The sequence below is a fragment of the Dendrobates tinctorius genome, unplaced genomic scaffold (assembly GCF_039654945.1).
Source record: "Dendrobates tinctorius isolate UK_male_01 unplaced genomic scaffold, ASM3965494v1 ptg000388l, whole genome shotgun sequence".
In the NCBI taxonomy this organism is placed as follows: Eukaryota; Metazoa; Chordata; class Amphibia; order Anura; family Dendrobatidae; genus Dendrobates; species Dendrobates tinctorius.
The window spans coordinates 3945756-3962579 of NW_027362054.1; the positions used below are offsets into that span (position 1 = coordinate 3945756).

Below are 16824 nucleotides of genomic sequence, written 5' to 3' on the forward strand. Positions count from 1 at the left end.
AATTCACAGCCAAAATAATAAAGTGGTGAACCCCTCTATGATGTTTCTGAAGATGTATAGGAACAGTTAACACAGCTCTATATTATGAGGATCTTATCAAACAATAGTCTATACTTCACCTATTTGTATGACTGGATAGAGATTTGGATTAACTCTAGATGAATATAAAAATGTAGGAACCTATCAGGTCTGGATTCCTTATGTCCTTGCTGACCATGTGATATGGATGATAATATGCATCCAGAGCATGTGTCTGACACAGGTGGCAGTCATCGGGGAAAGGAGAAAACAATGTTGTAATCTTGCTGTGCCCTGTTCCTTTCCAGAAACGGGAGCAAGGCACAGCATGGAGCCGTTACAGCTGTTTACCAATCATGGCCGCATTTTAGGTGACTGACGTGATGCTCAGCACATTCTCGCAGGATAAGCTGTAAATCATCTGACCACTGGCAAGATTGGGAACAACCGCGACTGCTCAGTGCTGCGTCCTACTCCGATGACTGGAAAGGAACAGGGCACCATGCAATTATAACATTGATTTCTCCTTTCGCTTATCACAGAGGCATGCTCTGCTTTTACTTACATAGGGAATCCAAGCCTGACACATTCCATTGAAAGAAGTTTCCAGTACCATAGTCCTTTGATCTAACTCCTACGACTTCAAATACTTATATACAGTATATTGCATTTTACAGTGAAATTTCAAAAATATAATTTTAGCCGCACAGAATTCATAGTTTCCAGGTTTTATATCTTATGAAGTGATACCTGCTTTCACAGAGACATGAATGTGAGCTTTTGACTCATAGTACACCCAGTCAAAGCCAGCTTCAACTGCAAGGCGGGCTAACATGCCGTATTTGCTTTTGTCTCGGTCTGAGGTTGTAATGTCAAGTGCACGTCCTTCGTAATGAAGAGAATCGTGGGAATGGTGGCCATCCTCATCCCATCCTTCGGTAACCCGCAACCTCACCCCTGGCCACATGTTCATCACGGAGATAGCCAATGCATTCACTCTGTCCTTGCAGCGCTGAAAGTAAAGAAGAAGCATAACAGGTCAACAAATAGTTATTAATTCTTTATGCAACTTACATTTTCTAATTTTTAGTTTAAATATATCATATGTCGCTCATATGAAATATAGTGTAAGGTTGTTTTCAATTAGAGCTGGAATTTACCTGCCTGTAGGGCTTGACCCTGGAGAGGCACGTCTAATAGAGCAGGTTCACCTAAAAATGATATGACTTGTAGTTGGTTGGCACACATTAATAAGCCAATTTGTGTACTAAGTAGTTCAATTCCATAAGTATAGTCTATATGGTAGTAATATCTTGTATATTCTATGTTGGCATACAGCACCTTGCGAAAGTATTCGGCTCCCAGTAACTTTTCAACCTTTTCCCACTTATCATGCTTCAAACATAAAGATACCAAATGTAAATTTTTGGTGAAGAATCAACAAGAAGTGGGACACAATTGTGAAGTTGAACAAAATTTATTGGTTATTTTAAATTTTTGTTGAAATTAAAAAACTGAAAAGTGGGGCGTGCAATATTATTCGGCCCCTTTAACTTAATGCTTTGTTGCGCCACCTTTTGCTGTGATTACAGCTACAAGTCACAAGGGTATGTCTCTATCAGTTTTGTACATCGAGAGACTGAAATTCTTGCCCATTCTTCCTTGACAAACAGCTCGAGCTCAGTGAGGTTTTATGGAGATCGTTTGTGAACAGCAGTTTTCAGCTCTTTCCACAGATTCTCGATTGGATTCAGGTCTGGATTTTGACTTGGCCATTCTAACACCTGGATACGTTTATTTGTGAACCATTCCATTGTAGATTTTGCTCTATGTTTTGGATCATTGTCTTGTTGGAAGACAAATCTCCTTCCCAGTCTCAGGTTTTTTGCAGACTCCAACAGGTTTTCTTCAAGAATGGTCCTGTATTGGGCTCCATCCATCTTCCCATCAATTTTAACCATCTTCCCATCAATTTTAACCATCTTCCCTGTCCCTGCTGAAGAAAAGCAGGCCCAAGCCATGATGCTGCCACCACCATGTTTGACAGTGGGGATGGTGTGTTCAGGGTGATGAGCTGTGTTGCCTTTACGACAAACATATTGTTTGGCATTGTTGCCAAAAAGTTTGATTTTGGTTTCATCTGACCAGAGCACCTTCTTCCACATGTTTGGTGTGTCTCCCAGGTGGCTTGTTGCAAACTTTAAACAACACTTTTTATGGACATCTTTGAGAAAAGACTTTCTTCTTGCCACTCTTCCATAAAGGCCAGATTTGTGCAGTGTACGATTGATTGTTGTCCTATGGACAGACTGTCCCACCTGAGCTGTAGATCTCTGCAGTTCATCCAGAGTGATCATGGGCCTCTTGGCTGCATCTCTGATCAGTCTTCTCCTTGTTTGAGTTGAAAGTTTAGAGGGCCGGCCGGGTCTTGGTAGATTTGCAATGGTATGATATTCCTTCCATTTCAATATGATCACTTGCACAGTGCTCCTTGGGATGTTTAAAGTTTTGGAAATAATTTTGTATCTAAATCCGGCTTTAAGCTTCTCCACAACAGTATCACGGACCTGCCTATTATGTTCCTTGGTCTTCATGATGCTCTCTGTGCTTCAAACAGAACCCTGAGACTATCACAGAGCAGGTGCATTTATACGGAGACTTGATTACACACAGGGGGATTATATTTATCATCATTAGTGATTTAGGACCACATTGGATCATTCAGAGATCCACAATGAACTTCTGGAGTGAGTTTGCTGCACTGAAAGTAAAGGGGCCGAATAATATTGCACGCCCCACTTTTCAGTTTTTGAATTTCCACAAAAATTTAAAATAACCAATAAATTTCGTTCAACTTCACAATTGTCCCACTTGTTGTTGATTCTTCACCAAAAATTTACATTTGGTATATTTTTGTTTGAAGCATGATATGTGGGAAAAGGTTGAAAAGTTCCAGGGGGCCGAATACTTTCGCAAGGCACTGTATATCCTGGCACACACAGAGCGCTGCTGTATGCTTTGATTTGTGTATATTGCAGTGAATGCAGCTTAGGCCTCTTTCACACTTCAGTTTTTTACAATCAGTCACAATCCGCCAGGTTTTGAAAAAAAACGGATCCTCAATTTTCTTTTGAGGATCCGTTTTTTTCCCCATTGACTTCCATTAACGGCGGATTGTGACGGATTGCCGTCCGTTGCATCCGTTTTTTTTGAGGATCCGCCAAAAGTTGCTGTCCGTCACCATCCTCAAAGATTTTAAAACGGAGCTTGCAACGTTTTTTTCTCTGGCGGATCCTCCAGACACTGATTTAACCCGAAATTCTTTCTGGGTGCCGGACAAAAAAAAAAAATATTCTCTCTCACTCTCACTCTCTCTCTCTCTCCCAGCGTTTCCTTTAAATTTCCTCATTTTCAGGATCCGTCTGAAAACGGATCCTGTGCCATCCGTTCACATCAGTTGAGAACGGATCCGCTTGTCTGCCTTTTTGGCGGATTTGAACTGATGCAAAAAACTGAAGTGTGAAAGAGGCCTTACTCTCTTAGGAGGTGCTGGTCAGATTTGTGTTTTTACATGTATCTAAACCAGAATACAAATACTAAGTTGTGAATACAGTGAAATACTCATAGTAATGTGTCAACTGCACTTTTTAATACAGTTTCCTTCCTCTGAAAGGAAACTCTATATCCATTTGTCAGTTATTTTTGCCTAGTAATCCCGCTTTCTGGTCATTTTCTTTATTCATTATTTTCCAGTTGTCATCCATGAAAATTATGTACATTTTTAACTACATATTAATAAATGGTTTCATTTATTAACTCTGTAACAAAATGTTGTGCCCAAGCAATTGCCCATCCTCCACGAGTCACCCACGGGCACAGCCAGTTATCTCTGGTATGCTTGCTCTGCAGCCAGTACCCAGGGACAATCTTGTGTTTTGAGACGATAACTGGCACATAAAATTTGTCATGTCAGCTCTACTAATGGTGGGTGTATTACATTTTGTTCTTTTCAATTTTCTCCATGTATTTCCTTCTTGTATCTAGCTAGTGTTACAAATTGCAAGACTGGAAGGCAGGAAGCTGAAACAACAGCAATGAGAAGAACATGAATGAACTGAAGCACCTTGAATCTTTAAGATGATGATAACCTCTGGCAGAGTTGTCCAATTGGCTTCCTAGCAGAGGGCATCTGTACTGTGATATCAAAGGGTATTAGCATAATTCAAGAATCTTTTATTCGCTGGCACTAAACTTTTAGACCTGGATCATGTAGCAGGCGTTTATGCATTTGGCATTATGGCCTGCTTTGTACAGCTGGGCTCTTCACGAGTTGTTAATTTCAATGCCACTCTACATGTAAGGCCGGGGTCACACTTGCGAGAAACTCACACGAGTCTCACACCTCAATACCCGACACTGCCGCGGGCACTCGGGACCGGAGTGTGTGTCTGCATGTATTTCTATGCAGCTGAACGCTCCGGTCCGAGTGGCGGCGACAGTGCCGGGTATTGAGGTGTGAGACTCGTGCGAGTTTCTCGCAAGTGCGACCCCGGCCTTAAATGAACTTTGGCAATTTTTTTTTCTTGTTATGAAATTGCTGTGAGTTTTATTCTCATTTTCCCTTTAAGAAATTACATGGGTCTACACAATCTGTTATAGCCTAATGAAATTCACAAGCTGAAAATGAGCAAAAGACCTGAGGCTATCAAAAATGTTGAAGATTGGCAAAAGTTTGCCTGATATGATAAATCTCAGTTTAAGATGAATTATGCAGATGGTATGATCAAGATATGGTATAAATCATGTGATTATATTTATTCATCTAGCCTTGGTCAATGTCAGATGTGGAGCTTTAAGAGGTGCAAAGGTAGCAGCTGAACTCAGGACAGGACCTGATGCCATAGATGTACCTTATCACATAACAAGACGCTATAATTCTAATTACTGATAGTAGGTGGGGCCCTTGAAAAAATTGGATTAGGATCCAGGAACTTTAATTACACTTTTCAAATAGTTCCGGCTGCTTTTGGTAGATATGCACTGAATATTTTCTGGCCTGTGTGGCTTCTAAGTAATAATAATAAATAATAAATCTTTATTTATATAGCGCCAACATATTCCGCAGCGCTTTACAGTTTAACAGTTTCAAAACACAAGTCATAAGTAAAAACGTTAACAATACAATAATTAATGCAAAATAAGACGCGAAGGGCTACTTTCAGGAGAAAAAAACATATCATGTCAAAAAGCATGTCATAGCACAATGAGTTCAGAACACTCTAATGACTTGAGGTACCCATACACCTTAGCACCTAAGATAGCTCTCTCCCAGCCACCACATACATGTGTATGCTCATCTTGACATGTCATTTCAATGGGAACAGAGATCTAAGCTGCTTCCAGGTTTCTCTAGTAGCAGCTAATCTCCTGTGGGAACCAAAAGATCAGGCACCAAAATTCAACATGCCCATCCTTCCTTCCACCGACATCATCTGTCTGGGAGAATTTGAAGACCCCCGTGGAACACATTAGATGATCGGCCAGCCCAGCATGAATAAGTTAATCTGTATGGAGCCCTATACACAGTTCCCAAATCTGAAGAAAATACAACACTTCTGGAACATTTAGCTGAAAGTGAGATTCACAACTTGAAAGTGAAGTGCATGAATGTGCAGCAACATGAATTATGTGAACATGGATCAGAACCTCTCAGGAATGTTTCCAAGACCTTGCAGAATCTGTGCCATAAATAATTCAGGGCAAAAACCATTCAACCCACTGCTAGAAAGTTGTACCTCATATATATCTTTCAACTATATTAGTGTGTACATGCCCTCATTAGATGAAGCTGTTTACATGACTTTTGATCACTTTGTATAACAAAGAGGGGCACTCATTTTATGAGCCGCTGAAGCCTTTATTTCATAAAAATAATGTGGCCATGATCGCCTGAATGGAGCCAAGCTCCCTGTCCCATTACTCCCAGTGCTCACACACTACGGCTCAATGACTCCACTTTAATAGCTGGTCATTAATTAACTTGTTTCCATGCAAATTTCTGATTTGGAATGTTGAAAATTTAAAAACTTTGAAATTTTGCTTCCTGCAACACTCCCCCTAATGACATTCTTCATGAGACACCCTACACGAAACGTACGATGGTCATGTTCCACAGAAAACTCACTGCAAAAGCAGCTCATAGTTGGGGTTATATGCTTCATTTGCCATTGTAAAAATAGAACTCTTTTTTGCAGATTTTGGTGAAGAGAAGCCATATATAAATGTATCGTGTAAGTGTGATGTGCATCGAGGTGTGCAGTCTCCATGGCGAGTTCAACAATCCCAAACTGGTGTTCTTCTTCCTTTTGGTCAAACATGGCCATACACATTAGATGAATGCTTTCCGAAAGAGGAAGAGTTGTGGTGATGGCCAATATTGCTTCAATTCCTTCTCTCTATTCAGAAAATCTTGGAGCAGTGTTTCACTTTGTTGCTTACCCCATGTGCAGGGCATTGCCGTTGATTAGATTTCCATGGTTATGACCACTAATAACTAACTATCGCCATATGAGTGGTCATAACCATGGATACTTTAGTTACTGCAATGCGCTGCACATGGGCTAAGCAACATAACTAATCCGAAGAACTATACTACATTACTAATTGGGAGGTATTTGCTAATATTATTATTATTACTACACTTTCTACATATTGGGATAGGATCTTTGAGATGGGAACAACCCTTTAATTGTAAAAGCAGTGTGTCAAATAAAGGCTATAGTGATATGTCTAAATAAAAAAAAACTCTCTTTATTGCCCATAGCAACCAATCACAAAGAGGCTTTCTTTTTTCAAAGGCAGAAAATGTAAGCTGCTATGTGATTGGTTGTTATGGGCAACAAAGTTGTTTTAAAATGTTCGAAAGTATTCAAGACTTTTGGAAATGTAAGTTGAAAAAAATCTGAAGCTTTTATTCTGCCATCATCAGATACAACGTTTCGACCCTATTGAGGCCTTTATCAAGTGCAAATCATGGCAAGAGGAGCGGTCATTTATGGTATGGAAAAACCAATCACCATCCTTGAAACGGATGTTAAAATTTACAAATAAAAAATATATATATAACTTGCGCTAAAATGGTGTACCCAGGTTCAATAAATAAATCCAGTAGTACCAGCAAATACAATACTGAGCAAAACGAGGGGTGAATTACCTTGAATGGTGCTTAGATGGCATAAAATAAAGTAGTCCTGGAAGAGGGTCCTTAGGAGCGAGGTAGATGAAGGGTCCTTCCCAATAATGAACAGTAGTCTAACAGTAGCTGGTGTCCCAGATGAATTGAAGTAAAATCTCCATATATGACGCTGTCCCAGCCGGTGACTAGCGTACAGCTAGAGATAAGCAGCGGCCGTCTGTGTTAGTTACAGAATTCTCGGATTCCTTCTTCATCCCTGAAGAAGGAATCCGAGAATTCCGAAACGCGTAGGAAAGCAAGTTTTTTCTGGCCCCAATAGCGCTCCATAGCGTTCCAGTGCCTGTCACGTGATCTATCATGAGTCTGTGACGTTACGCAAGGTCCTGCAGCGTCTCTGGACCTTGTAGGCCTGCCTTCTAACGCGGCGTCTGTAACTAACACAGACGGCCACTGCTTATCTCTAGCTGTACGCTAGTCACTGGCCGGGACAGCGTCATATATGGAGATTTTACTTCAATTCATCTGGGACACCAGCTACTGTTAGACTACTGTTCATTATTGGGAAGGACCCTTCATCTACCTCGCTCCTAAGGACCCTCTTCCAGGACTACTTTATTTTATGCCATCTAAGCACCATTCAAGGTAATTCACCCCTTGTTTTGCTCAGTATTGTATTTGCTGGTACTACTGGATTTATTTATTGAACCTGAGTACACCATTTTAGCGCAAGTTATATATATATATTTTATATTTTTTATTTGTATTTTTTCTTTGGACGAGTCGAGTGGTCTTTGTCTTTTTACTTGCAGCTTTGTACCACAATGGTTCGCGCTTAGTGCCGTTGGCTCTGTATTTCCTTTATAATGTTAAAATTTAAACTATTTAAGTGGGTTTTCTCGGTTTATTTCTAAGGATAAGTCATCAATAACAGATCAGTGAAGGCCCAGCGTCTGGCACTGCTACTGATCCACTGTTTTTCCCTCTGGCGCTGCCAAATTTAAACAGTGAGCGGAGCAGGAACAGCACAGCTCTATTCACTATCTGGGGGCCATCACCAGGTGCTGCTTTAGGTCAGCTCCTATTCACTTCAACAGGAACTGAGAATTTTAAGGCTATGTGATCCCTGCATGTGTTGTACATGTGTGATACACTTTAAAGAAGACCTATCACCAGGTCACACGTGGCCAGTTGTTGCTCTTATTTGATTTCTGTAGCTCCTGCCTGTTTACTTTTTTTTCTTCTTAAAATCCGGCATACAGTTTCAGAGATATAGCTAGCCCAATACGCTAACCTTAATGTCTTTACCAAAGAGGCTTTGCTCACAGGAGCCACTGGGGGCATATTCATTCGTAGGTTGCTCAGCATAATTACCCTATGGTACTGACCATAAAAATTTGCATATTGGGTGACATTAATAAAAAGGCCCAATATCTCTGGAACTGTAAAATTTATTTGAAAACATGACAGAAAAAAAAATAAGAATACTCAGGCAGGCAACAGGAGTGAAATAAGAGCAAAAACTCCCTATGTTTGTCCTCATAATGAGTTCTCTTTAAATTTAATTTCAACAAATTTTACATAAAATAATTTTAAATGCACATATATTAAACTTTGCAATATATCTTATCAGAGAAATATGCTTCTTTCTTCACTTATAAGACGTTTTTCTTCCATTTCCTGCTCCCTAAGATCACTAGCCACTCCCAATAACAGCTCAAATTAATCTTGTTTTAGACAATATGGACTTCCAACTCACTGTGGAATCATATTAAAACTGCCTTTTGAAATTCATGGAGAAGGTTGGGGGGGAGGAACAGGTAAAGAGACATAATGTGCAGCTTCTTTAAAGTAAATGTTTATCTTGCTCCAAAGATGGATTCGCAGCTATACTGCTCAGTACTACTATATAATGTCTTCCATAATGATGCTGCTTCTGAATGTGTGCTACATAGAGACAGGAGGCAAAGAATCCCTCATCCCTGTATGTGCAGTGTATGGAAGATATAACTGCTAGCCTCAACCCAATAGCTTAGAGACATCTGAAAAATGGCTAAAAATACCAGGAACAAGTCATATAATGGCCATAAATAGGGCTTTACTCCTAAAGTACAAACATATGACAGCTTATGCCTTTAGTATGCTAGGAGATTCAAGAGAACACAACCGCTTAATAAATATCCAATGTACAACCAAATTAAAAATACGTTAAAATAAGTTAAATAAACCTTGAAGATTGCAAAGCTGATATTATATGTTTGTTCTCTGGCTATGAAATAGTTGTTAGTAGATAAAGCACTGATAATTGAAACAATTCATTTAATAAAAATGTACATATATTGCAAAGTGACTTTAACTGCTGAAGCCCTAGGATACAGGGGCACCATGAACAAAATTGTAGACCTGCACAAGATTGGGATGGGCTACAGAAAGTACAGATCTGTCCACACTTTCCGCAAAGTTTTCTAGGATGCCATTATTAACTCACAATACAGATTTGATAATTCTTAGAGACACATTTAGCATAAATAAAGCTCAGAGTAATACAATGTATTTTATTTGCTTTATTTTTAAAAGCTGGTCCTTTAGTGACACTTATCTCAGGATATCTAGAGCCAAGACTAGAGGATCCAACAATGAAGGTCCCTATTGAATGACTGCCAGCCAAGATCTTGAAAACCACTGCTACAGAACGTATACTGAACAATTTTACAACTTTTCACTATACTTTTTTGCTGAAACTTCAGCACCCTTTCACTGGGAAAACAACTAGGTGGTTTGGCTTTGGAAGACTGGAAAATCTTGGCCAACAGTGCAAGCAGATGATTGGCGCAGAGTACTATTAATAATAGTAATCTAATATTACAGAAATAAGTCTACAAGTAGCCAAATAGCTTGTGTTGATAATTTCCAGAGGGGCACTAAGAAATTCCAGAGCAGCCATATAGTGTTTCTCTAGATGCCTACATTGCTAAACTTAAAGGGGCCAAAATACCATAATAACCCATGGCCGGGCCCATACTCTTTCAGGAATTTTGGGCCTCCTTTGGAACTTCAGTTTCTTACCCCAAAACAGCTGGCAGCAATACTTTATAGTATTGGCAAGACAGCCCAAGGAAACAATCAATCAAACCTGCGATCAGGGTCATGACTAGACTGTACTGCTCATGCAGGTGTAATAAGGGCACTCGTATGCTATTGGTTATTGGCTATGGTTAATATAAATGTACAAATATTGCTACAGAGCAGAGTGCAAAGTGACTTTAACTGCTGAAGCCCTAGGATACAGGGGCACCATGAACAAAATTGTAGACCTGCACAAGACTCGGATGGGCTGCAGGACAATAGGCAAGCAGCTTGGTGAGAAGGCAGCAAATGTTAGCGCAATTATTAGAAAATGGAAGAAACACAAGATGGCTGTCAATCTTTCTCGGTCTGGGGCTACATGCAAAATCTTGCCTCATGGAGTAAGGATGATTCTGAGAAAGGTCAGAATCAGCCCAGAATTACACAGGAGGGCCTGGTCAATGCCCTCAAGAGTGCTGGGACCACAGAATCAAAATTACCATTAGTAACACACTAGGCTGCCATTGATTAAAATCATGCAGGGCACACAAGGTCCCCCTGCTCATGCCAGCACATGTCCAGGCCTGTTTGAGGTTCACCAATGACCATCTGGATGATCCAGGGGAAGGTATGGGAGAAGATCGTGTGGTCAGATGAGACCAATATAAAACTTTTTGGTATCAATTGCACTTGCCATGTTTGGAAGAAGAAGATGAGTACAACCCCAAGAACACCCATGAAGCATGGAGGGGTAAAACATCATACTGTGGGGCTGATTTTCTGCAAAAGGGCAAGACGACCGCACTGTATTGAAGGGAGGGTGGATGAGGTCATATATTGCAAGATTTTGGCCAACAACCTCCTTCCCTCAGTAAGAGCATTGAAGATGGGTCGTGGCTGGGTTTTCCAGCATGACAATGACCCAAAACACACAACTAAGGAGTGGCTCCGTAAGAAGCATTTCATAGTCCTGGAGTAGCCTAGCCAGTCTCCAGACCTGAACGAATAGAAAATCTTTGTAGAGATCTGAACCTCAATGTGGCCCAGCAACAGCCCCGAAATCTGAAAGATCTGGAGAAGATCTGCATGGAGAATTGGGCCAAAATCCTTGCTGCAGTGTGTGCAAACTTGGTCAAGAACTACAGGAAATGCCTGGCCTCTGGAATTGCAGACAAAGGTTTCTGTACCAAATATTAAGTTCTATGTTTCTATTGTATCAAATACTTATTCCATGCAATAAAATGCAATTTAGTTATTTAAAAATCATACAATGTGATTTTCTAGTTTTCCTTTTCAGATTGTGTCTCTCATAGTTGAAGTGTACCTTCTACAAAAATTACAGACCTCTCCATTCTTTGTAGGTGGGAAAACTGCCAAAATTCGCAGCGTATCAAATACTTTTTTTCTCCACTATACATGCCTCAAGCTTATCAAGCTGAGGCACACAAATTGATTTTTGTTTGTGTGGCCGGACTACCAAAAGAATTAACATCCTCAAGTAATAAGCACAGCTCAAAGGTCGATATTGAAAATGAGACATGCGCTCCCTGCCATTAATATATGTGTTTATAAATTTGAGGAAAATCTTCAGAAGAGTAAGAAACATGTAATAAAATACAAGGTGTAGTGGATATCACAGGGTGGCATAAAAAAAGGATTGCGTTTGACCTTTGTAACTGCCAATGTAAAATGTCAATGGTGTTCTATAATTTCAAGGATACTATGTATCCTTTCTATAATGCTCAAAAGTTCACGATAAAATTTTAAATGTTCGTGAAATTGCTCAGTGGAGGTATTTACAATCATTTTCTTAAAAAGTGAAAAATCTTATAAAGATGGAAGGAAGGGGATGCAGCGATATGAGTATCAACTCCCCTTCGTTCTCACAGTGACATTATTTTGTACAACGAGCATTCCATTTTAAAGAAATAGCCATATTTTTCTATTATTTACAAAAAAATTTTTTTTTGCTTTGCAGTAGTTGTACTCCTAATTATATGGTTTGTAAATTACCACTAGTTATTGATAGGCTGATAACATGGCAGTTGATCTTTGGTTTCTGAAAAGTTATATCACAGTTAACACTCAGTTATAAGTTTACACACAAAGATCAATGCACAGAAATATGTATTTTTCACTGTTGTAAGTAAAAGAAACAGACGATACAACACTGACAGCAACAAGCGTAGATGGAATGGTAGACTTATTACGGCGTGTCAATATGGAAACTTCGAACATGGGACTGCTACTCAACCCAAAGAAAGCAAAGATATTGACTACTGTTAGGTACGACCGGGACACATTTGAGATGGACAGCGACAAACAGAAAGTTGCAAAAGACTTCAACCTACTCGGATGAATTATCACTCAAGATACAGTGACAACATCGAAAGTCAATAGGAGAATAGCTATGGGCAAATCAACAAAAAAGTCACTGGACAAGGTCTTCAAATCAAGGAACATGTCGTTGGTTTTGAAGACATGGCTCGTACATAGTTCTTTTCTGTAGTAACATGGATGTGAAACCTGGATGATAAAGAAACGAGATAGAGGAAGAAGAGTGCTGAGAAGAATATTATCAATGCCATGGATTGCAAGAAAAACAAACAAATCAATCTTGGAACAAATCTAGCCAAACATGTCACTGGAAGCAAGGATTACCAAGCTACAACTTCCCTACTATTGACACATATGAAGAGAGAAATCAATGGAGAAGGACAGAATGGTTGGAAGAATAAAAGGAACAAGACAAAGAGAAAAACCAGCAACCCAACGGCTTGATACCATCAAAATAACAGAAGAGAAAACCCTGGTGGATCCATGTAGACTTGCACAAGATCGATCTTCCTACAGATCGTTCATCTATCAAGTCGCCATGGCTCAAGATCGAGCCAAATGCAGTTAAAGTAATAAAATAATAATAAGTAATAGAAATATAGATATCAAACTTTAGTTATTGCTCTAACTTCTGAGTTACTAATATATTGCCACTTTTGCATGATGTATGGAAATCCTCTTTACAAGACATTTAGACTTTGAGATGTCAAACCAAGTACCTAAACAAACTGTAGCCAAAACCAAAATAAAATTCCACTTTGGATTGAAAATTTACTGTAATACAATTGATTAAATGCAATGAAAGATGTAAACTTGCAAAGTACAGAAGGCCAGAAAAAAATGATTGACTTTGGGTCACAGAGATCACAACGCTATTGATCTGCAATAGACGTAGGTGGCCATTATTTCAGAAGCAGATTTTTGTTTACACCAAAGTGCATCCAAGAACGATTAACTTTTGTGCAAACTTAAAGACTATTTCACCCAACGAACAAGCATTTTGCTCATCTGTCGGGTGAGTGGCAGCTTGTTTAAAATGCAAGATTTTTGTGAAACGTGAATTCCTAAGAACACTTGTTCACGATAATCTTGCAGTGTAAATGGACCTTTAGATCAACTAAAGGGCATGTCACACTAAGAGATATCGCTAGCAATATCGCTATAACTAGTGACGTTATAGCGATATTGCTAGCGATATCTCTGTGTCTGATACCAGCGACCCGCTCCCCCGCTGGTTATCGCTGATCGCGCGAGAACGTTCAGGACTGTTTCTCGTCGTCTGCTTCCTGTGGCGCTTCCTGCTGTGAGGACGAGCGACGCGTGGAGCCGGGCGGGAGGACGCAGGATCGCCTGGTGTGACAGGTAAGTAGCGATCCCCGTCCCCAGCGATGTCGCTAGTGAGATCTGCCTATGTGGCAGCTCACTAGCGACCACTTAGCGATGTACCAGCGATCCTGACCGCGTCATATCGCTGGTCGGGATCGCTGGTACATCGCTAAGTGTGACAGTACCTTTAGTGTTAATGTTTTCAATAGGGAAAGAGCAACAACCTGCAGTTTATCGCCTAAAAGAGGAAAATGATAAAAGAGTTTAAATTCAACACACAACAGATGGTTGGTTGGCTGGTCTGTATCTAATCTGTATGGGGAATTTAGGGTACTTTTACATGTATTGTTTTCATGAAGTTTTACAAATCAAACAAGTAGTAAAATTCAAAAAGTCCTCACAAATATTCATCAAAATTACTTTTTGAAAAGCACCCACAGTCTCCTGGCACTGGGTGCTGATAAATGAATAATTTTGAGAGTTTATGAAAAAATAGAAAATGAATCATGAGTAACTTTTCTACAGCATGTATAGTGTTAACAACAATGTGACTTTGTGAATGCAAACAATTCGGAACAATGGCATTACCTGCCTTGGACAAATATTGCCGCACAATAACATCTGTCTCCCTCTATTTGAAAATTATCAATTTCTTATTTTCTGTTAGGGGCCTCTGAACAGGGCGGTAAAAAGGTAAGATGGGTGTTGGTTAACTGTTTGTTGACATCAGGTTTATCTAGCTTTGTAGAAGAACAAAGGGCAGTTCTAAAGGCCCCGTCACACATAGCGATCTCGCTAGCGAGATCGCTGCAGAGTCACAATTTTTGTGACACACCAGCGATCTCACCAGCGAGATCGCTGTGTGTGACAGCGATCAGCGACCGGCCCCCCTGCCGGTATCGCTGATCGCTGCAGGAAAGGCCAGGACTTTTTTTTGGTCGCTGGTCTCCCTCTGGCCACCATGCATCGCTGCGTGTGACAGGCGGGAGACCAGCGATCTGCTGGTAACTAACGTACACATCGGGTATCCAAGGGACGTGCGTCCCTTAGATACCCGATGTGTACGTTAGTTACCAGCGCGCTGATGCAGGGAGCTGGTAGCTAATGTACACATCGGGTATCTAGGGACGCATGTCCCTTGGATACCCGATGTGTTCGTTAGTTACCAGCTTCCTGCATCAGCGTGATGGTTACTAACGTGCACAGCGACGACGGGCGCTGGGCGTCGCTGTGCTGATCGCTGGTGAAGCTGTCTGTTTGACAGCTCACCAGCGATCACATAGCAATCCTGACACATTGATATAGTTGTCAGGATCGCTGGTGAGTCGCTATGTGTGACTCCAGCCAAGTCATTTCAGCCCAACAAAATGTTAAAGTTCATAGTATAATAGGGGTGGAAGTGGGGGGTTGTTCTAACACATGAATCTTATTCGCACCTTATAATGCCCCTTATTTAATATATATATTACTATTTTCTTGAATGGTGCATCAAGTTTAATTAAATTAGAAAATTGCTATTTACTGGTATTGCATGAAATGAATGCATGAGAACGTATGAGCAGTAGTGTAGCTACTAGTGCGGATCTTCAGGGACCCAATTACATACCGAGGCCCAACCAGAGAAACCTCCACTCTTAACTTTATCATTGTGCACAGAAAACAATACAATTAAACCTTGAGCAGGGAGCCTTGTTCTCCTTGCTCTCCTTAGGCCTCTTTCACACTTCAGTTTTTTGCATCAGTTCAAATCCGCCAAAAAGGCAGACAAGCGGATCCATTCTCAACTGATGTGAACGGATGGCACAGGATTCGTTTTCAGACGGATCCTGAAAAATGAGGAAATTTAAAGGAACCGCTGGCCGGGAAGAGAAGAGGAGAGAGAGAGCGAGAGAGAGAGAGAGACGCGCGGCTCTTAGACACCCGATGTTTACGTTGGATACCAGCTTGCTCGCTGGTCCTGATCGCTGGGGCTGTCTATGTGACAGCTCACCAGCGATCAGCCTAACGATGTCCCAGCGATCCCATCATGTCGGATCATTGGTGGGATCGCTGGGACATCGTTATGTGTAACGGGGGCTATACAACGAATACACCTTTCTACAAACATGCACCTATTGTTAAAGAAATTAGTAGAAAATGACTGTTCAAACCAAGCACAGGTGCTCGGTGCAGCTTTTGTGGCTGAGCAAATCAAAGCAACTTTACACCTAGTTGTTTTATATCATCATCTTCCTTGACTGACAATTCTGGCTTCACAGGAACCCAAGGACAGAGATGGAAACTATTTAGGTCGGAAGGTGCACTGAATGGCACCAAGCTTCGTGTGCCAAGTTTGAACAGTCATTTTGTGCTAAAAAAACTGCCTTAAATGAATTTATCTGGTTAACAAACATAAAATGTTTTCCCCTGCTTATTACTGATGATCCATGTGTCTTAACAAACATAAAATATTGCGATAACTAGTAACATTTTAAAGACAAATTTGAATATTTCATTAGGTATTGGAGCGAGCTTAGTTAAAAAATATTGTACAGATAAATTAAAATAATAAAACCTTTTTAGCGTCTCATTACACTTATAGCATGCATTTCTTCTCTTTTCATGAATAATCCTGTTCACAATGGAGCATGATGACATCTTCCATCATGACACATGATGTGAAAGGTATGAATAACCTGTCAACTTTACAATGGCTGTGAGCTGGAAAGCTGCAGCATGTGTATTTTATTTAATTATTATGCTTTTTTTATATAGCGCTATCATATTCCGAAGCGCTTTACAGACATTATCATCGCTGTCCCCGGTGGGGCGCACAATCTAAATTCACTATCAGTATGTCTTTTGGAATGTGGGAGGAAACCGGAGGAAACGCTAATACGGGGAGA

The 16824-nt window shown here is 40.4% G+C and overlaps 1 protein-coding gene across 1 annotated transcript in view; it reads right to left on the reverse strand.

Annotated features, from left to right (window-relative positions):
- The window catches only part of DHH (desert hedgehog signaling molecule), a 107941-nt gene that overhangs the window by 37012 nt on the left and 54105 nt on the right, over window positions 1-16824 (reverse strand). Inside the window, exon 2 of the mRNA XM_073563472.1 lies at window positions 769-1030. Within this exon, the coding sequence (XP_073419573.1) occupies window positions 769-1030 (262 nt within the window). The remainder of the gene's footprint in view (window positions 1-768; window positions 1031-16824) is intronic.